The 22,290-nt window shown below is 41.0% G+C and overlaps 1 protein-coding gene and 1 pseudogene across 1 annotated transcript in view; both read right to left on the bottom strand.

Moving 5' to 3' along the window:
* Positions 1-3,305, bottom strand: part of LOC137970674 (condensin-2 complex subunit H2-like) — a 28,340-nt gene extending 25,035 nt beyond the window's left edge. The window contains exons 1-5 of the mRNA XM_068817202.1: positions 3,087-3,305; positions 2,169-2,270; positions 1,162-1,217; positions 913-988; positions 210-284 (exon numbers count right to left, since the gene is read on the bottom strand). Coding sequence (XP_068673303.1) covers positions 210-284; positions 913-988; positions 1,162-1,217; positions 2,169-2,270; positions 3,087-3,221 — 444 coding nt within the window. The 5' untranslated portion in view covers positions 3,222-3,305. The remainder of the gene's footprint in view (positions 1-209; positions 285-912; positions 989-1,161; positions 1,218-2,168; positions 2,271-3,086) is intronic.
* A 1,899-nt stretch (positions 3,306-5,204) lies between these two features.
* Positions 5,205-22,290, bottom strand: part of LOC137971831 (lipase maturation factor 2-like) — a 23,115-nt pseudogene continuing 6,029 nt past the window's right edge.

Here is a 22,290-nt window from a genome sequence, read left to right as displayed (position 1 = left end):
ACACAGATATCTCATGCACTGAGTCATTATAAGCCGTAAAGTTTATTGGCCTTTATAGCCTTATGTATAGTACACTAGTACTGCTCAGATCTTGTAAGGCTTTTCCTTTCACACAAAATTAATAAATGCACTAGCTATTATGTTAATTAAATTAAAAGAGAGATGGGAGAGACAAAGGGATATCTGCAAAACAAATCATTTCTGATTACCTCTTTGTGAGAATCACTTTCATCCTCTTTCAAGTCAATATTTTTTGCTTCTTTTATGTCATCTAAAAGGAGAAACTAAAATGCACAGAAAAATGAATTTATTATCTCCACAAAATACATGTAAGGCTCAAATTTAAAAAAAAAAAAAAATTGGCAACTGCTAATCAGAGACAAGAGAAAGTAAATCAGATCAATTACCTCGTATTAAATCAAGTTTTGGTTTTAAAGGAGAAGAAAGGACAGAAACTGCTGGCAACAGATTACAAACCAACAAACTAGCAGCATTTGATAGTGCATTCTCACAGTTACAGACTGTAATTTAAATCTGGTACTTAGAGTCGACATACATGTAGCAATAAAACATTAAAGCATGTTTACAAAGGTTTTTTTTAGAGCGGTTTTCAAATGAGTGTCGTTAAAAACCAAAACCAAAATAATTACTTTGGCCAATCAAAAAGGACAGAGACAATCCAGTAAACCAATCAAAACTCAAAGTAATTACTTGTAGCGGACACAAAGCGCTGGAAAATGTGCACGCACAAGCCACGATTGGTTTGGTTTCTCTTCTGATTGGTTGAAAAGGTGGCGCGAGAACTTTGAACCAATCACTGAGTAAAGTAATGAAAACCAAAGTTTTTCGTTAAATACTTTCGACACACAATTGAAAATCGTTCAATAATAGTGAGGCTTAGTATTCACGTACGTCCACACTATCATCTCTGAATGATGCATCTTTGTCTTTTCCCTGATCATCAACAGATGAGGCTTGCTGAAGTCTTCTGATGAAAGAACCATAAAACAATTATAATGATTTTAATTTGTTGGAGCATCTCAGTTAGTTAATACACAACATCTTAAAGGATAACTGTATCAAAAAACCTTCTCAATCAATTCACCAAAAGCAGCATCATTCGTGCTTGAAACACAAAATCATTGTCAAATAACAACTTACTTTTTACTTGCAATGAGATCCAAAGTCTGATATACTAATGTATATAAATACTCCACCTAAAACAGTGAATGTGTTCAGTGAATGTACACAAAAAACTTGTATTCTAAGACCCAGTCTAAATATATCTAGATATTTTCAAAAACAGATACTTTTTCCTCCTTTTTTTCTTTAGAACAAGTTACCAAGTCAAAGTGTATGTAGAGAAACTTCTTCATAGCTTCCTCAATATCTAATTCATTATCAATAAGCTTTAGCTCCTCAGCCTTTTTATTACAAACAGCATTTTTTTGAACAAAAATGTATTCAAAATATATATTTTTTTAATACTGCATGTACAACCAATATTAATTAACAGGTACATTCAAGGAGTGTTTCAGGAGTTCATGCCAAATTGAATTTTCAAGGAGTTGATTCCAGGGACGTAGAAGAAATTTTCAAGAATCCAGGAATTTTCCAGGAATTCCAGGAGTGGTGTGAACCCCTCAGTCAGACTACGTTGCAAGAGTTCACAGTTTTGATCCCCCCCCCCCCCCCCAATCCCCCTCTCCACCAAATTAATCATCAGGGTTCTCAAATAACTTAACTAGGAAGAAAGTTATACCTTTGAGATTAGATGGGATTCCTATACCTTGGATATTTTGTTTGAACCCCTTGAAAAACCTTTCCAATCCTTTTTATACTTTGAAAAAAGATTCCTACCAGTTTTATTCTGATGGGACCCATCCATGGGGGTGGAGCATCTTGCTTGGGTGATGTAGCAGCTCTCGTAACATGTAATGTGATTGGCTCACTACCATAGCCAAAAACAAAAGACTAACCAATTGAAACAATGACTTAGACTTAAAAACAGTAGAGGCTGTTTACAATACCAAACAATAACAGGTTATGATAGCTGCTACACTACTGTCCTGTTTTGATGGAAGGTGCGTATCCAGATGGCAACCTTCAACATAAGTTTACCTCTCACTGGTGTAAAATTGACATTCAACTGCAGCTTTAATTAATACCTTTTTGCTGTAGATGCAAGCTGATCCTTGAATAAGAAGAGCTGCTTCAGCAAAATTCATACTGGTTTTGCCTCCATCGAACGATATCTTAATTCTTTCAATCTAAAAAAAGAATATGATCAAATTAATGCACTAGTCATTTGTTTCCCCCACCCCCCGACCCCCGGGGATAGTGGAGACATATGGGGAAATTACTAGGGCAATTACACGAGATTACGGCACAATTACACCTCTAGGGGGTAGGAATTACAAGATTTTCGTTCCTCTGCCCTACCCCTCAGGCATGAGTGGTTCCATCTCCAGTGTGTGGGACTTTAGAGGACACCCCCAGAGGAAGTCTGGTTTTGCCCAGAGTGCAAACTACAGCAGTAAAAAATAAAAGAACAGCAATCATGTCTTAACTTTTTCTTTATTGGTCACTTATTCCTGTCTTGTTTCTATCCAGTTCATTTTTTTTTTTTTGTTTCGTTCCTTATATAGTTCATGTGGCACACACAATTGGCAAGAACTGTATATTGTGGTTATCTCCCTAACATTTCCTTGATGACTCAGAATCTTTTAGGAACAGAGGGGTGGGGGAATTACGTGTGTTTGTCTGCTCTAGTCCCCAGTGGAAATACACCTACTTTACAACCATTCAAATGTAATTTCCCTACCCATCCCCGGGGGTCAAGGGGTGGGGGAAACAAATGACTAGTGCATAACCGAACTGCCGGCCTTCCAAATAAAATTAAAATACTATATCGCAACGTAACGCTTCGCAAATCCAGGATGCATAGTGTCACGCCTTTATGAAACAAATGCGCCTTTTCCTTTGCGATCGAATAAGCGATGACTTATAACACTGATTAAGCTTAAATATTAAGCTAAATTTTAGTTGTCTCACGCGTACGCAATGCAATCATATCCTAACCTTACCTCAGCCAGATACTCCTCGAGTTGTGCGGCAACATCAATGTCCCAGTTTTTCGTTAGATCTCGGATTGGCTGCAACAAATGATTATACTTGGAGGCAAGATCGTTCGAATCACTACTGCTTACTTGAGAAGGCATGATTTGGTGAGAAATATCACCCAAAACTCAACCATGACATGTTTTCGAACTGTACAAGATCACGATAAGATTTCCCGCCATTTTAGACAACGAATAGGCATGCGCTCGTTTTCCATCCGCTGACCACTATGGAACAGAACGATGGCCAAGGTCCCGCTGCCTTTTGCAAGCAACCGTGGATAAACCTATCAAGAATGTTGAATCAAATGACGGACCCAAAAATGTTAACCTCTAAAATTTCAACGTGGAATGCTTAGAGGACAAGGGTCTGGATGGAACTATTAGAAAATAGCTCGATTATCGGTAAAATTAGCCGTTATTCGTCTAGTGTAAAGACGGGACGACCCATATAAGAATAATCCATCTGGGACGAACTTGGGCAAATCTTTTTCTCCGTCTGTTAAATTCGTCTGGTATAAAGACAGGTATAAGACGCATAATACTTCTGGACGAACTATCCAGTTTAGTGCGCATAATGCGTCCTGTACCCGTCTTTGATACTAGACGAATTAACACACGCAGAAAAAATGTTTGCCCAATTTCCTCCCAGAAGAATTATGCGTCTTTAGTATAAAAACGGCCATGCCATTTTTTGAAAAAGATTAGCTTCCAAGCAAGCTCTTAACTTCTAGGCTACATCAGAATGATGGGGAGTTTCGATTCACTTCCCCCTCAGTGTTATAGTTTTCCCTGCGAAGACAGTGGCCTGCTTGCTGATTTGCCAAGGTTTAATTTACCATTTCCCGAAAGCGGTACGCTCTCGGACTGAAGAGATTTGAGAGCTGACCCCTGTTTTCTCTTTCCCTCCTTGTGCTTAATAGGGCCGAGATTCTAAACGTCATTGGTGGTCTGAAGCTTCAACCAAAGCGTGTCGTGGCCAGCGCTTCTGGCTTCAATTTATCTCCCCTTCAACAATCGCAAATTAAACATCACTTCAGGAAGTTCAGCCTCGTTCGGCGTCATTTTCATTCTTACCAATGCTGTTCATTATTAAGGACGGTGCCTACTAATAGGCCTTATTCACTATTAACGATAGCCGCCATGTTGGTTTTCAAATTGTCATGCAAATTAGCCATGTGTTATGCTGGGGGCAAACATTGGAAAAAAGGCAAATTGCGGAAAATCGGACAGTCGAAATATTGAAATAACATTGCTAAAAGTCCATTTTAGTATTTAGAATTAAGTACCTTTTATAATAATTTTATATCTTTGGATTTGACAGTTTGACTTTCTACTTCGTTAGCTGCTCATTTTTCACTAGAAAACGTCGAAATAACTTGTGTAATCATTCTATTTTATTACTTAGGTGATAAACATTCAATGAACGTGAAACAAATCATCTGTGTGGCTAAGATGTTCGTTACAACCTCTCGAATTTGTGTTGTTTGCCCCCTCAGAAGTGTGTGGCTAATTTGCATGATAATAGCAAATCCAACATGGCGGCCATCGTGAATAAGATCTATTCAAAGGGTATGTTTGCGTGAGTTACTGAATATGCGAGAAAAGCAGGTCTTAACAAGTGTTATTGAAATCCAAAAAGAAAGTTGGGGGTAACCACGCACTTTTCGAAGATAATTAATTAACAATATTTGTAAAAAGCCTTTAAATACAAAGCTTAATTAAGCTTAATTATCTCTGAAAAATGCTTGGTTACCCCCAATTTTCTTTTAGATACCGAGATCACTTGCTAAGTTCTGCTTTCTCCGCATAGTTTTGAACCGCGCAAAAGTATCCCTGTATTAATAAGTACCAACCATAGGGAATCCGAGTATCTCGAGATGCGCAGAACGTATGCGCAATAACAATAGTAAGCACCGTCCTCAAAAAGAGTGTTGCAAAGCCAAAGGCAAAGGAGAAAAGCATTTATCGACATGAAGCTAGTCACTTCACTTTGACCCTTCTTTCTGGTCAGATTTGCCCTTTCGCTAAATAAGATTGAGTTAGGAACGGACTGTTCAGAGTGAAAAAAAAACGCAAAAAGATTCACTCTCTAAATCCTTGAAAGATCTCCTGCAAATTTCACAAACAGGAAAAAATACGCTAGGCAAGCCGAGCAGCTTTAAATAGTAAAGTGGTTAATAAATAACAAATGAATAAATAAAGAAATAAGTAAATAAATAAATGACAAGTAGTAAAGATAAAATACGCGCAAATGTTTTGGGCGTAGTTTTTTAAGTTCCATACTTAAGCTGAATCAGTTGATTTCCAAAGATAAATAACCTCTGGCTAAGCGCGCTCAAAGGTTCACGCGTTCGCAGCCACGCAGTGCCTTTGCATCATGCTTGGTGCCAAGGCCATCGACCCGAGTGAGGGATAAAAAGGCATATGATCTAACCCTAAAACACGGTTTGCTGTTGCAGTAGTGCGCCAAATGACACATTACTCTATGTTTATTATATAGGTACTGATAAAATACTTTGATTTTCCTTTTTCTAAAAAATCGAATCTTCACCGCGCGTTGTGAAAATATACACGTTATTGAATGGTTTAACATATAATACGCGCGGATATTTTGCGAGTTGCGCAGTATTTCGGGGCGAGGAAAACTTCGAACGACGAGCAAAATGTCCGCACGTATTATATGTTAAACCATTCAATAAGGGATTTATTATTCCACTATTCTTGGATTTCACATGACGTCACGGCCGCCATGTTGGTGTCCCCAAACAATGAAATGGCGGCCATGTTGGTGTCCCGATCCAATCCTCCGGGAATTGAAAGCTATTATTATGCTAACGTCTTCTTTTGTTTTCGTTGAAAAACATGGCTGTTGATCACGTGAGTGAAACCCAAGAATTAGGCCATTTTCTAGTACTATGGCTTCTTACTGCACTGACGGAGAATCGTATCAATTGTATAATAAGGAGCGTGCGAATGTCAACATAGACGAAACCATTCAAACGTCCTTTATTTGATTGGATAAACGAAATGACGGGTGACAAGCGATGACAAGCTAAATTCTCAGGCTTTGCATCGTGTTGAAAACATTTCCTTTCATTGAAAAACTCCCATTCTGTCCGTATTCTTATTTTTGCAGTTTAATCACACAGCGGCCATGTTGAGTCCTGAGGGATTGAAAACTTTTGTTTTTGCGCACCGAAACTCGTTCCCAAACATTTCAACTCGAGGCTGGAGGTACGAAATATATTGTCTATGGCCAATATGGCCGCCGCGCGAATAATTAACAATTATTCCATGAGCGCGCGTTGGATATAAGATGGTAAAAAGCCAATGAGGCGCGCAGCGCCCATAGCGTCTATAGCCAACTCGGCTATAGCCAACCAGTCTCATATCCAACAAGCGCGAATGGAATAATTGTTTTATTAAATTCCCTAAACTCCAAAAGTTTGGGAGTACGAAATACGAGCGAAAAAAGCGAGAAAATCCGAGCGAACTTGAAAAACCTGCATGAAGATGCGATGTTGTGTAATACCTGGTGGTCAGACGGACGCAGGCCCATCACAAAAACATTTCTTACGTTTTCGCGTTTATTTAAACGTCGGAATTGATCCAAACTTTCCAAAGAAACGTTTTTTTTTTTTGCTTTATTCAGAGAGAAATTTAGCTTTCCGGCGAGAATATTTTTAAATTAGCAACGCTTAGCACAATCATTTGCCATATAAGGTCAAATTAAGGTATATGAGCTGATAACCGAGGTTGAGTGAACCAATCAGAGGACGAGAAATGCATTAACCGAGGTTGAGAATTTATTCAAGTTGCTTCAATGACTGCAATGATCCTCTCACTGAGGAATGTGCTTCCTGGGACACATCTTGCGAATGGAAGATTTTGAACCGTATTGTGCCTTCTAAATTTCGTAACATGTCCGGCCGGAGATGCCCAGTCGCCCACAGAGAGAGAAAGGAAATCATCGATCTTGCACAGGACAGAACAGCTTGCAGGAAATTTGCAGTCGCATGTGCCACCGCATCCGTCCATTGCCGGTAGGTGGATGACAGGGAATCAGTTGATGATCTCGTAAAATAACTAGAGATCTCCTTTGAGTAAACTCCACAAGAACTATTCTCTCATCTTCTGTCGTCTATTGATGTTCCAAGACTTTTAGCGCGAGGCTGTGGAGCCAGGACCCAGGAAAAATTCTGACCGCCAAACTCATTTGATCTCCGTCGTGTCACCTGGAATAGGCATCCACCCAGCTGCTTTGAAAAAGGACGCTTCGTTTGGGATACCAGGTCGACCAACATTCAAGCTTTCTTCTGTACCGGAAATATAATTGAAATATAATTTTAACTGAAGAACTGAGAAAATAAAATATTTAAATACCCCTCTATTTCACGTTGAATACTTTAAAACCAATGTACCTTTACTGATGGCATTCTATTTTTCCACATAGTCTTGCATCTTGAAACGACTTCTTGAAGTTTGCTAAGCAAAAGGGAACACCAGGGATTTATTGTGTTTTGCATCTTTATGAAAGCCTCTCGGAATTGAACCACAAAACCAGCCCATGCGTTCCGTTTCTCAGCAGTCGACAGGTCATTTTGCAGTTGACTTTCCGCAATGGTGTGCGCTTTTCTACCAGTAGTTATCTCTGGTGGTTCGTTCTTATTACGAATATTGTTTGAAGATGAAGAACTGCGGAACAAAAAGGCAAATGGAAAATGATCGACATGCAGAGATCCGGGTTACTTTCGGAAAATACCCTTAGGGAATCTTTGATGACGTCATCGTTCACATTTTGCTTCATTAACATACGAGTTAGCCCTACAAACGGAATTGGGCCCACACAAGGACACAGAAAAACTCTGACAACGGTGCGAATTGAACCATGACCTACGGGTTAGATCACCGCTGCTCTACCAACAAGGTCAGACGGGAGCAGGTCGTGGGAATTTACGATGTCATTTTCACTTCAATGAATATGTACAAGTCAAAGATTTCCCTACATGCTTTACGGTCAAACAGTTTCTAGCTCAACCCCAAGATTTACATGCTCTAAAATTCACGCTTGCGTGAAGTTAAAATGAAACAAGATCATTGCATAAACCTCTCTTTACCAGACTTTATTCCTGGTCTTTCTCCACCAAGCTTTGAATACAAGACACGTGACCACTATGGAAAGCAGGACATTGATAAGAGTGGTGGGCGCCAAGTGTCTGTGTATTTTCCTTAGGTCCCGGATGAGCGGATGGAGCACGCCCCATGTCACTTCTGGCGCGAACTTTGGCTGGAAAAAACGATAATTTAAGTCAAGTGACATCGTTGAGAATGATGTTTACTAGCAGAGGTTTATTAATTAAAGGGACTATGTCAGCTGGGGCACATGTACAGTAGGGACCGACAACCAAACGATAATGGGCATTACAATTCCACAAAAACAATCCTTCAAAAGCAAAACCTAAAACACTTATCGCCACAAAAACCTTCTATAAATCGTAAGATTGTTAGTTTGTAAAAAATGTCGCAAACTTTCTGAAGATGATGCATGAACGCGATTCCAGCAGATGAAATAATGAGCCACTCGAACTCCTCGACAGAATTTGAAAAGATTGGGCCGACGATTACAAAAATTTTCAGGCCAACTTGCGCATGCGCGCTGGATGGCATAGTCCCTTAAAGCAATTTGATTTGTACCCTGTAGACTCCATAAGTTTCCAACATTGCTTCCAAGGTCGACAGCGAGCTGTTACTGACAACAAATGGCAAATATTCCTTTGTAAACTCTCGTGTCCACCAGGCTTTATCTGTGCTGTTGATTACGACAGCAAACAAACAATTAAGCTCAGGAAAAATGCAAGCAATTACTAGGAAGAGGTTGGTATGTCCGTAGCTTGATCGATCCATTCGATTTGCTCAGTCGTCGGTCGACCGGTCGGACACTCGCTAGGGGTTTAAAAGTCAACGAGCAGTTGCCTCACACTGACAGTGTTCCCGATACTGAGTGCATTACTCGGAACTGAATAGTTTAATTACTTAGCCGAAGATAGCCGTCAGGTTGTTAACTTTACAAGAATGCTTGTTTTTAGTCTTCGCCTAACCTTGAGTGCAAAAGCACCTGCCATAAACTGGAACTGTTCTGTGTGTAGTGGTACAAAAACAGCTGAGCGCGAATAAACTTTGGGGGAGATTGGTCAAAAGGGCCTTTTCCCATAAGCTGCAAAACGTCTTGCTTCCCTAATAACAATTTGTGCAGAAAACTTAGGAACCAAGGGTTATCATTGTAAGACTGCAAAGACGCGAACCACATCTGCCAATCCAAGCGAGGTTGATGAGGCGCTGAAAAAGTGAGGACAAATAAGAAATAGCTGCAACAAAATTGACAATTCACTCTTTTAGCCAATGGTTACTGTTTAGCCAGGTTTGTGACGCTTCTGTGGTTGTGTAGCGCGGAAAGAGAAGAAAAGAGACTAATGATAAACAACAAGAAATTCCTGAATGGACCTTAACACACAAAAGCACCAACACTGCGGTTAGGCCGATTAGGCAAGTACCTTAGTTACGCATGCGCACAGCCCTATCAACAACGAAGTGGCCCCCGCAGACACATCTGGTTTCAGTAGGAATAGCCAATGCCACCGATATCAAAGAAGGCAGGCCACCGGGGCAAAGAGCGGGAAAACATGAGGCCTGTGTCAATGGCGGGAAAACGATACGACCAGTGACGATGTGCATATTTACAAAACATAATAAAACAATTCCGCTTAAACATGTTCAAACATACTACGGTATAGCTCAGGTGTCATGCTTGTTACAAGCGTTCTGCATTTCTCTCTGTCTCTACTCACCGACAAACGGAGGGGGCTGGTAAGGATTTCCAGGCTTGTACAAAAAGTTGTATTGCTAAAGCAAGGAATAGATTGAAGGAGAATGATTGATGTTCAACAGTACTTTCTCAAATTAACATAAACTGAGTGGAGCAATTTACCTCCCTGGGACCGTCTAGTGAATTGCTACCTATGACGAGAAGCTCCGGTCGACCACCAACTCCAGTCATGCTAGAAAAATAACCAAACAATAGTTCATTTTACAGTTGTGTGCTTAGTTACCTGGCCTACGAATCAAAGTGAGGCTGGAGTTGACCCTGTTTTGATAGAAACCTCACTGCTTTTCTCAAGTAAATTCTTACCAATTAGCATGACAACAACATCATTAACATGAGAAAAGGACGGAGGTCTGTATCATAACAAGGTCAACACCAGCTCACCTTCATTTAAAGACCAGGTAACTAAGCACACAACTGTAAAGAGGTCTATTCGGAGTTGAACAGCAATACAATAAAAAGAAAAAAGAAAAAAGGAACATCACGATACACAAAGAAAGTGTTTGCATACGGACAAACTAGAAATGCCACGCTTACCTTCTGAAGAGTCCATATGCATTGGTAAGTTCCAGATACGAAGTTTTATTATACAGATTTACTATAACTTTGGGTAGGCTCCTTTGAACAACTCGATCCACTGCTGTGAGGGAGTACTATGCATGGAAGAAAAAAACGTATGTCCTTCGTAATTAGCATTCGCGCTACACGGCAGGTTACATGCTATGATATTTTTTTCCCAATTAATTTAAACCGTATTGAATTTTCATGCAGACCGTTTGCCGTTCTCTCCTTTGAGTCTCTCACAAGATGTATCGTGCGCTAAAATATATTTCTTCACTTTCTTATTAATCATTTACTTCTTAGAAACTCGAGTAAAGGAACATCTTTCAAGGAATTCGTCAGCTGTTCATGAACATTGCCAGCTCACGGGTCATTCAGTGGATTCCAGCAAAACAAAAGTTCTTGCCACGGTGAGTAACACATTCAAACGCCGAATAAGGGAGGCAATTGAGATAAGATTACGTAAGCTCTCTTTAAACAAAGGCAAATGGCTTCGATTTAGCCAGCATCAATGACACCATCTTAGCTCCCTCGGAACCATTATATAACCCATTTGCATTGTGGCTGACGAAGCTCGGTGGGTCCGAACGAAATATCCCACGTTTAAGTTTTATTTGCGCTCTGAGTAGAGAAAAAAAAACATTTACTTCTTACTACTGCAAAAGTAATGAAATCCCAGCAAAAACGGTTGTCGACGGAAAAGGACCAAATCACCATATAAAGTCAAAAACTAAATTTTATTACGTCTTACTCACCAAGCTAATAGCAAACATTACCATAGCGACCACAGAGAAAAAAATACACTGAAACAACTGCCACAGCTTTGAACGTCGATTACATTGCTCCACCAGGCACCTGGGATATCAAATCGCAAACTACGTCATTACCATCCGAGAGGTAAACTCCCTAAAGTATGGAGCACACAAATGGCTAGAGGCATGTCAGAGGTAAATAGAAGCTAGTCCAAGAGCGAAATCTCTCACATATAAAGACGTTTAATTCATGTGGGAAATCTCACGATCATCTCGAGTTTACTTAGGATTAATAGACACGAGTGAGACACGAGTGATGTTTAAAAGATCGCAAAATCCAGTTTGAGAACTTTTAAAACATCACAAGAACCTAGTTAATTCCAAACTGAAAGAGAAGATCGTACGATTATTTGTTTCTAATATACTCAACAAAATTTTGGAGTTTCGAGGAAAGATTTATGCTATAAACTTCGTTCAGTTACGACACGTTCACTCAGCCAAGAAAAACGCCTGCCTTCCTGGTACTGTAGTTTGTAAAATTTGTTGCGTTTTATACAAAAGCAAAACTATTGTCAAATACTTGTAAAATGTTCGTGGCTAGTCTAACGCTCGTTTCGTCTCGGCCAAGAGACTCTTCAGAGACCTTTAGCTTCAGAGACTGTTTTGCTTTTGACTTTGCATTAAACACTGCAAAACTTCTGTCGACCACTTTTTCGCGGACTTTCTTTGACTCTCTGTGCCAATCTCGACCCCAGGGTCGTTCATCTTCAAGTTTTTGTTCTCTGGAACAAGGTTAGCTAAACGTTTTTATAGGGACCCTGGGAAGGTATTCACTATTTTGTACCTGATAAATGCGCCGAATATTTCAATGAGTAAAGACACCAAACCCATCCATATTGCGAACTGTGTGGCAAGTTGGACAGCAATCACAAGTTGTTCAGGAGAAAACGCTGTAAAAGATGTAAGGGATCAAGTCACATACTGTACAATTCTGAAGAGCTTATTTTTGAAGGAGGCTTTTACAAAAGGCGGTTTTATTCAAACAATACAATACAATACAATACAATACAATACAATACAATATTCTTTATTTTGAGAGGGTAATACATGATTAACCCAGTAAAGAGTTTTCTAACACATGGCCCTCTGTAATACAGAAAGAGATATATACAAAGACAGACCACAACACCGGGAACTACATGCCCTACTCTTTGCGACAAGTGTGCGGGTTCTTTTACGTCCCACTGGATTATGAACATTGAAGGGTTGTGAGACGGGACCTCCGGCTTATCGTCCTTATCCGAGAAGACTAGAGAGTCTAACCATTTGCAGATGTAATTACAAAGGCAGCACTTTCTCCTCTGTCAGTTATTTAAAGACCCTGAGTGTTGGTCCGGCCGGAGTTGAACTCACGACCTCCCGCGTGACAGCCCGGTGCTCAACCAACTGAGCCACCGGTGCGCGGTGCCCTAAAAGCTTACTCCAGGACTGAAAATTAGTGCAGCAAAATCATTCATGCCAATAAATGAGTGATTTTTCAACATGCACACAAATAGACTTCGCATTTAAGTTGAAACTATCCACAACGTAATACTACGCACATATCATTTTCAGGCAAGACAACAAGAAACCTTTTTGGAAAGGAATATATATTTCGTTCCGCGTGTACATAGTTGAAATGACACACCAGTTATAGTTGATTCAGTAGATTACTTTTCGTAGTAGTTCATACGGTGCCTCAAAGTTTCTAGAAAATTCAATATAATACCTACTTTATTTTGTACATCAGTGAGACATTTTAGTCCACGGGGGTTCACATTCGTGGTGGCTTACAATCGGAGGCCTTTCGCACATCGAATTTATAGGGGCTTACTGATGGAGGGGCTTATACGAAGTTTTAGGGTGTTTTTTTCTTAGTAGGTCCTACTCAAGTGTCCTTGATCGTTCCTCTTAAGTCGGCCGGGCCCATTTTACTGTGACGCGTCCGCCCCCTTGAACTGTGACGCGCAAAATAAGGTGCTAAAATATGGTACATGTAGCTGTGAGAAAACACCTCCACGGAATACGCACATCAGATAGGGCTCGAGCCTTGTAATGGGACTGAAATATGGGAATGCTTCCCAGATGTGTATAATCGATCGCTAAAAAATTGAATTAGGTCATAAATAATCTTTTCGTATGAGGTCCTTCCTCACTGACCGACAGACCTACAATAGTTGTAAGGCACCATGTTGGATGGTGTGGGCAAAATTACCTGTTTCGCAGTGAATCGTTTCCTTCTTCGTTGCCTTGATATCAAACCACTTGATAGTGCAAGATATCAGAGTTATCAGCACGACAAGGCAAGATAAAGAAATGCAAGCCAGCTTGATTCGACCAAAGATCTCGCTATGAAGGAATTCTTTAGCTTGTGTACACTTGGAATTCTCACGTCGATTGTTCATCCAATCTAACACATGTTCTATCAGCCGTGATGCTGTTGAAGTCTCTTCTGCTTACAAAAACAAGAAAAAATCAATTGACCCGGTTTAATTATATTGGGCATTTCCTGGTTGTCTAAGTGAAGTATGACAAAGTCGAGGTCCTCAAAGCGCTTGCAATCCGGTTAAAATCAAACTCTCGAACAACGTAGACATAACCGGACTCGTGAATCGAGTCAGTGGGAGCAACGTTTCTGAAAGGCAGACGGCAACCGGCAACCGGAAGTGAGCTGTTTTCCTTTTTCACTTGTCTTCACACAACCACATTTACATTGCCAAGTATTTTTTTCTCCATTAGAGATGATTACTATAAAAATCTGGGAGACACCACTGTCCTAGCGCGCAAAATTTTCTCTTCCGGTTGCCGTCCGCGTCTCAAATACGCGCGTGCTGAAGCTCCCTATAACCCTAAGACACGGGACCTGTGCGTTTTTGGCGACGAAATCCGAGCGTGCGACGTTTTTTCTTTTTATTCAGCTTGCCTTTACACTGCCTTTTTTGTACAGCTGAATATCTTTACTCTGGTAGAAATAACACGTTTATAAATTTGCGCAAAAACCCTTATCAAGACAGGGAAGAGTCAAATTCTGGTCTTAGTATGTCGCTAAAAAACGCTCGTACTAAAACACCCCAATTTCGAAGGACGGCGCAATCGGGGTAGCAAGGAACAGGTCCAGTTGCTTTTATCTGGTAGATAAGTCAAAGTCTGACAGTTTCATTTTGTACAAAGCTTCCGGTGTTTGCTCCGAAATTACCCGTGAATAGCCGAGGCACACTCTAAGCACATCAAAGTCAACGCGGTTACAAAACCCTTGAACAACGTGTGACGTGCAGGGGCCGCTTGCCCGGTTGCACGAAGCCTAGTTAGCACTAACCGTGGAAATGGAAAGGGAAATGGAAATGGAATTTGTTTACCCACGCAATACCTTAAGAGCGCTCAGGAGCTAGTTCAACAAGTGTCCGAGCATTCCGGATCGAACTGGAATTTAGCAGTGTTGGTTTTTGAGGAGAGGGAAAAACCGGAGTACCCGAAGCAAGACCTCTCGGAGCAAGGAGAGAACCAACAACAAACTCAACCCACATATGACGCAGGTACCAGGAATCGAACCCCGGCCATATTGGTGGGAGGCGAGTGCTCTCGCCGCTGCGCTATCCATGCTTCGAACCCGGGCCAGTATTGGGCCAGTATATTTCAAACACTCGATAGTGACTAATCCACTATTTAACAATTATTCGCGGAAGGCGAAGTGATTATCGGTGAATATTCACTGAGACGAAGTCGAGGTGAATATTCACCGATAATCACTTCGCCTTCGGCGAATAATTGTTTTAGTATAAATACACAGGTGATTATTTCAAAAAAGGTAAAACAAGAAACATTTCAACGCGAAAATCATCTTCTTTTATAGTGGCAAAACGACTACTGGCAGCCATTTTGTCCATCGAGGTGATTATCGGCTGATAATCCGAGATAGCGAGCCAATGAGAGCGCGCGATTTTGTATAATCACCTGTGTATTTATACTAATTGAAGTTATCCGCGACCTTTGAACAACTGGGGTCAAAAAAAAAAAAATTCCCACTCTTCCTTGCAACTCCGACAGTGAGGCTGTCAAATGAAGGACGATGTGGTTTTCAAGAGTCGGAGACTAACAATGAAAACAATCCTGAACCAGGAAGCCATTTTCCTTACACTTCAGAGAATTACCAGAAATTTTATTGGAAATATTTGCCGTTAATATTCTGACTAACTTGTTCAACTTTGGGAATACAGACAATTGACCACTTTCATCAATGACGACCACCTTTAAATTCTTTTGCATTTATGTTAATAGACCAATTTCGATATATTAAAATTCAGTCCGAAACAAAAGGCATCATCTCGAGGCTCTGGGGAATAAACTCATACAAATCCTTCTATTTATTCCCCAGAGCCTCGAGATGATGCCTTTTGTTTTGGACTGAATTTTAATATATCGAAATTGGTCTATTAGACCTACTACCCTCATTTTGAAACAAATATTCTTTTGAAATTTCCTCGTCGTTTCAAGGCGAGAAAGGCTTATTAGCATTAAAACAGAAGATCAATTCATTTGGTCGCCATTATGGCCTCGTTCAAGGGTAAATATTCTTTTCAATTTTACGTTTGATAGCGAGGCCATAAGTGCAATTTGCATGGAAACAAAAGAATACTAAAATGGCGGCCATTTTGGAATAAGGTAAATTGATCAAAATCACACGCTCTTACCTGAGTTTTTTCTCTCCGGTGCATAGTAGGCCTTGTCTGGCCTCAAGGTTGACTTTTTGTCATTTGTGCTTTCCTCGGCGGCTACAAAACGTTGACGATAGCGAGATCAGAAAAAAAATGTTGTTATTTTATTTTAGGCTTTTTTTTTTTCCTTTTAACCAACAGATACCTGACTTTGTCCTGCTTGGGAATTGGCAAGGTAAAAGGTCAACCGAACCAAAAAGCCATTCAACAAAAAAGTTTTTCTTGATATCGAATCTCTGACTCTCACAAATCGTTAAAATACAACTGTTCAGCACTTTTTAAGGGTTAAAAAGGAGCTTCATGTATTTTCTTCAATTTGTCAATTTTTCCTACATAGCAGATGCGCATGAGCGAAATTTGCACCGCAGCTACAACCCGTTTTACACACACACACACAATTGGCACGGCACTCCAAAATCGTGGCACGTTACCAATATTTGGAGCGCCAAGCACAACTCTAGATATGTGTTCGGCACTCCTGTAGTTTCTGGCACGGGTGCCTAATATGCCTTCTCTTTGTTCTGGTCACACACAAAAAAACTACCGCCCGAAGAACATAGGTATACGGTACCGAGATTTTGGATTCTCTGCTAGCAGACGTCTCCTTTATTTTGCGTTCGCTGGGCTGACAAGTGCGGGAAAAGAGACCTTGAACGTGGGTCGAAACTCACTGTGTTGAGTATGCGCAGCGGTTACTTAGCGACCGAATCCTCAGGTGATACTTGATGTTGTGTGGGCTCACTTAACAACAGCGGAAGTGCTGTAAAGGAATGCGCGGAACAAAGTGGGCTCAAGTCACAGTCAGCAAACATATCATGGGGTATGCGCTTTGAAGAGTGACGTCCAAGGTTGTGGACGGCGGTTGGATCAAAGTGAGTTTCGACCCACGACTGAGGTCTCTTTTCCAGTACTCGTCAGCCCAGCGAACGCAAAAGGAAAGAGGCCTCTGCTAGCAGGGAAGATTTTGGGGCGCCATGCCAGATTTTTGTGCTAGTGTAAAGCGAGCTTTTAATGCGTACCATAAGAAGAAACAATGACTGCATTCTCCGAGAGCTTTACCTTTGCCTTTTTCCAAAAGTTGGAATTTTTCTTCAGAGATTTCCGAGTTTTGCTTATCTTTTGTAGATCTAGATTCACTGTCAGATGCTGTTTGTAACAGAGAAAGACGAGAAACAAGTTCAGTTGTAGCACAAGGGAAGCAGTTCCCTATTTAAGGGGACGTTTGTGGGGCGGAAATTAAGCAACCGGAAGTGGACGTCTTCTAATGGACTACTGATTGATAAAGGTGTCCAAGCGCTGAAACTGGTAAAGCTAAACCTGGAAAACCCGAAACCTCAGAATTTTATGAAAAGGGTGGTGAAACCTTCATCTAATCAACACGAAGTAAAACTATAAGCACAAATGTATAAGAGCCAGGCTTACAAACAAGCTACTTACATTGCTGTGTTTTCTTGCAGCACGAGCAAATATAACGCCGGCAGAGTAAACACTGAATGCGAGAGAGAATGCACTTGTCATCCAGTAACGAAACACAAAGGACGATTGTTAGCAGATTGAAGAAGTTGTAGTTGCCAGTGAGAAGGATTAACAACTGAAGAAAAACCTGGAATAAAGGCAAAGAACTTAATTTGTGTACTGTACTGTATTTAATTTGACTCTGTAATCCAATTTAAAAATAATAAGACCAAAAACATCTGAGGGCTACCAAAATTGCACGACCGTGTCGTGCCCGTGTCGTGTCCGTGTCGTGTCCGTGTCGTGTCCGTGTCCGTGTCGTGCCGTGTCGTGTCCGTGTCGGAGTTCAATTTGGAAGTCAGAGTCCGTTGTGTTCCTTGGCATTTGATTTCTTACTACAGGCAACAACATGCAGATTTTTTTAAATTGGGCTCAATTTTCAGGAAAAAAAAGGGCAATTGACCGAAAATTAAAGAAAAATCCACCTGCTGGCAATATTGTATTTAGGGGAAGCTATATACTAAAGAATCACAGACGACACGAAATTGAGTTCTGGGTTTGGCAAAAAATCTGATGTCACTCTCTCGACCTCGCTGGCATTTTCCCGCGCCTGGAGCCGGGTACAAGAAGACATTTCCTTCCTCTGATTGGTTAGTTGTGATTGATTTGCAATTTCGAAATTGCTTTATTTTTACCTTTACAATAATCAATGCCCTTCTCATCCAAGAGTCATGCATGTCCTATGTCTATATTTTCCCCAAAACACTTTCTTTGAACTGTGCAAAGGGACTACATTATTTCAGGGGAGCCTTAGCTACGATTATGGCAAAAAAAAATTGGGCAGTTGACCGAAAATTAAAGAAAAATCGACCTGCTGGCAATATTGTATTTAGCGCAAGCCATATACTAAAGAAATCTCATGTCAGTGACTCTTTCGACCTCAGGCCATTTTCCCGCGCTTGGAGCTGGGTACAACAAGACATTTCCTTCCTCTGATTGGTTAGTTTTGATCGTATTTGCCCGTTGAGATTGGTTTGCAATTAGTAATTGCTTTCCTTTTAGTTTTACAATAATAAATCCACTTCTCATCCAACAGACATGCATATCCTTTATAAGCATTTTTCCCAAAATGTTTTCTTTGAACTGAACAAAGGGACTACATTATTTCTCGGGAGCCTGAAGCCGCTGTTACACGTTGAAACTTTTGGCTGAAACTTATGTGCAACGCGGGTGCTGCGAAACAAGTCTCAGCAGGCGTTTCACTTTGTAATATGGTTTCGTGAAATTTTTTTGAATTTCCGTTGCGGGACAAGTTTCACCAAAAGTAAAACCACTTTCTATTCCTGCAACAGTCGCAACGATCGCAGTGGTGATAAAAACAAGAGCTTCACCTTGTAACACCACTTTCTGAAACTGGTCTCGCTCGGTCTTGTCACGCTACGCTGCGTAAGCCAATCAGAAACCGTCCAAGACCATGGAACAAGTATTTGTTTTGCGGGAATCTGGTAACACCATTCAACGTTTCCGAACAAGTCTTGACCTTTTGCGTTACATGGTGCAACGCCTGCTGAAACTTGTTTCGCAGCGCCGTTGCGCATAAGTTTCAGCTAAAAGTTTCAACGTGTAACAGCGGCTTTGGCGACGGTCATGGCAAAGTAAAGCAAAACTTTGTTTAAAAAAAATATGTGTTCGTTTCTATTTTGTTTTTACATCTTGTGCAAGCAACCTTCAACTGCATCCGTAGAAACACCTTTAAATAAATATAGTGAATGAAACATCGGCAGTTGTATGATCACCTTGTCAAAAGATCAATTGTGGAAATTTCATGATGTTTTGAAGAGCGTGCTGCACTTACAGCTCGCTGTTCAAAACTATAAGCTGCTCGTTGTCGTCTTTGAAACGGAAAACCCTCTTGACGTCAAAGAGCCGAATGACATCTTGAGCAAACTGTTAAAAGCTTCCCTTTCCTTACCTCGTTACAGTAGACAAACACACGTAGAATCCTCACAGGGGCAAATGCCAGGAAAGGAACTCCAATCTCTATGACGTAACTAAATAACCAAACCATGACACAACTTAAAACCGCTGTTGCACGTTGAAACTTTTAGCTGGAACTTGTGTGCAACGGCCCTGCGAAACAAGTTTCAGGAGGTACTGCACCGTGTAACATGATCAGTTTCGTGAAACGTTTTTGAACTTCCGTTGCGAGACAAGTTTCACGAAAAGTAGAACCGCTTTCTACTTCTGCAACGGTAGCAGCAATCGCCGTGGTGGTAAAAAACAAGAGTTTCACCGTATAACACCGTCTCGTGATACTGGTCTCGCTCGGTCTTGTTACGCAATTAACGCTGCGTAAGCCAATCAGAAAGCAAAGAACATTTTGAGACCAGTTTCAACGTTCCCGAACGAGTTTCGACCTTATATGTTACACAGTGAAACGCCTGCTGAAACTTGTTTTGCAGCGCCGTTGCACATAAGTTTCAGCTAGTTTCAACATGTAACAGCGGCTTAAGTTTCGCTGTTATAAATCTACAAGTTTGCCAGTGAACTGCGTTTCCTAGGGAAAGCCGAAAACAAAATCAGACTTGAGAAAATCACCAGTGCTCAAGTATATAAATTAGCAATTAGGTGGTTTGGCCACGTGGCAAGAAAGCCCTATAAACCAGCCAGCCCAACGTGCCTACAGCACCAAAATGTGGTTATTGCCGCACCCAGTGAGAAGAGATAATCGAATGGCACCACGCCGCTGAGAGACGATTCTTTCTGCCCTTTTGAAGGAGTGGAGGTTCTGTTTAACCTTTGCTATAAACTGATCGATGGATAAGCAACTAAAGAGTGGCTTATTTTGCGCTAGAGTGATGCATGCGAACGTGGAGGGTTTGAAATTCACAAAGCTAAATCCGAAGGTTGAGCACCGGGCTGTTACGCGGGAGGTCGTGAGTTCAACTCCGGCAGGACCAACACTCAGGGTCTTTCAATAACTGAGGAGAAAGTGCTGCCTTTGTAATTACATCTGCAAATGGTTAGATTCTCTAGTCTTCTCGGATAAGGACGATAAGCCGGAGGTGCCGTTTCACAACCCTTCAATGTTCATAATCCTGTGGGACATAAAAGAACCCGCACACTTGTCGTAAAGAGTCGGCCATGTAGTTCCCGGTGTTGTGGTCTGTCTTCTGTGGTGTATCATGGTTGGGAGGGTAAATGCTCGGAGATATTAGCTACACCAAGCTACTCTAAAAATCCGAGGGTAAATAAAGATACATGATATGATATGATGATATTAACACACCATTAACCCACGATCATTGAAAATAATGTGCTACGATGTACTTACGTCATAACCACGCTAAATCTATGAAACCAAGTAGGCAGTTTCTGGAAATACCACGCTGCAGGCGTTGGAATGCACTGAAATAAACACGATCATACAAATAATACGTGCTTGATAACTTCACATTTTCACGTGGAATGTTGTATCGAGATTGCTCTATCGTAAATAGTTTGAACCCATGAGTCATATCATAATTAAGTAAAGACGTCAATGTCATCTCAAACAGTCCTTCTCAGGACTACACTCACCTGTATGATTGTACTTTACTTAATTATGAGATTGCTTTAGTTTCTACCTATTACACTTGTTATTTGTGGCAATGGGAATTTTTGAATTTTCCCCCTTTTAAGGCTGGTCGCATTGATTTTCCACGAGTTTTAAAGGCCCAGATTCGCCCAAAAGTCATTGCGCTCCGCGATTTCGTGTAACACGAAATTACCCAAATAGCTAACATGCTGTTTTGCCGTGTGATTCGCGTGAGTGAACTGACAGCCAATCAGATCACGCATTTGGACAAGCCGTCACTTGAAACAAAAACAAAGGACTGCAATGACTTTTGGTAGAATGTGGGCCTTGAATTAGTTCCTACGGATATACTGGCTCCTGTTGTAACACATGCGCAATATGCATCTTCCTGGAACTAGACGGGGTTTCTTGAAACCGGTGGGGTTACAGTATTGAGAAGTGGTTCAGCTCGAATGACATAAAAGGTATCTAATTCAATAAGTTCATTGATTGCGAAGGGAGTCGTTTAGTGTATTTTCATCCATTTCTTCCATCACCGGACACTGCACAGCGAAACAAAGGCAGGGTTTAAATTCATGATAACCTTTTTGCATTGAACGAAGGTAGCAAATCTAACGATTGTAAATGGCTCACAAAGAAGAAACGTTCAAGTTGAAATTTTTTAACAACAAACTTTCAAATGGTTAAACATTTCAAAATATTTTCGGTTTTACTACGTGGACTTAAGCCTTTTTACCGACGAGTAAGCTGTTTCCCTTACCTGCGATTCGTAATGCCAGTTTAAAGCACTAAGATCCCACCAAGTTGGATCCATGTGCGTTAACTTCACCACACCCGAAGCAAACATCAGACGAAACAATAGCCACTTAATAAGCCACAGCATTACATTATCATGGTGACGGGCCACGTTTCTGGAAAAAACATAACAGCATATTGTAGCTCCTGCGAAAAAGTCACAACAATGAAAAAAGTGCGCGTTCAAATACTTCTCGACGCCCCCGCGTGACCAGCGAGAAAAGACAAGCGCATGTTTCAAAGAGCGGGTGCGCTCCAATTCGGCTTCTTTCCAGTTCAACGCGCGCCCTTAACAACTCACTCCGTACTTTTGCAAAGAGGCTCACTTGTTTGGGGTATGGAGAGAGTATTTTGGCAGCGAAGCCACAAGCGCGGGAGAAAAATGGAAAGAAGACAA

The sequence above is a fragment of the Montipora foliosa genome, chromosome 9, assembly GCF_036669935.1.
Source record: "Montipora foliosa isolate CH-2021 chromosome 9, ASM3666993v2, whole genome shotgun sequence".
NCBI lineage: Eukaryota > Metazoa > Cnidaria > Anthozoa > Scleractinia > Acroporidae > Montipora > Montipora foliosa.
Note: the sequence above shows the minus strand (reverse complement) of the source record. Positions and strands in the feature narration are given on the sequence as shown.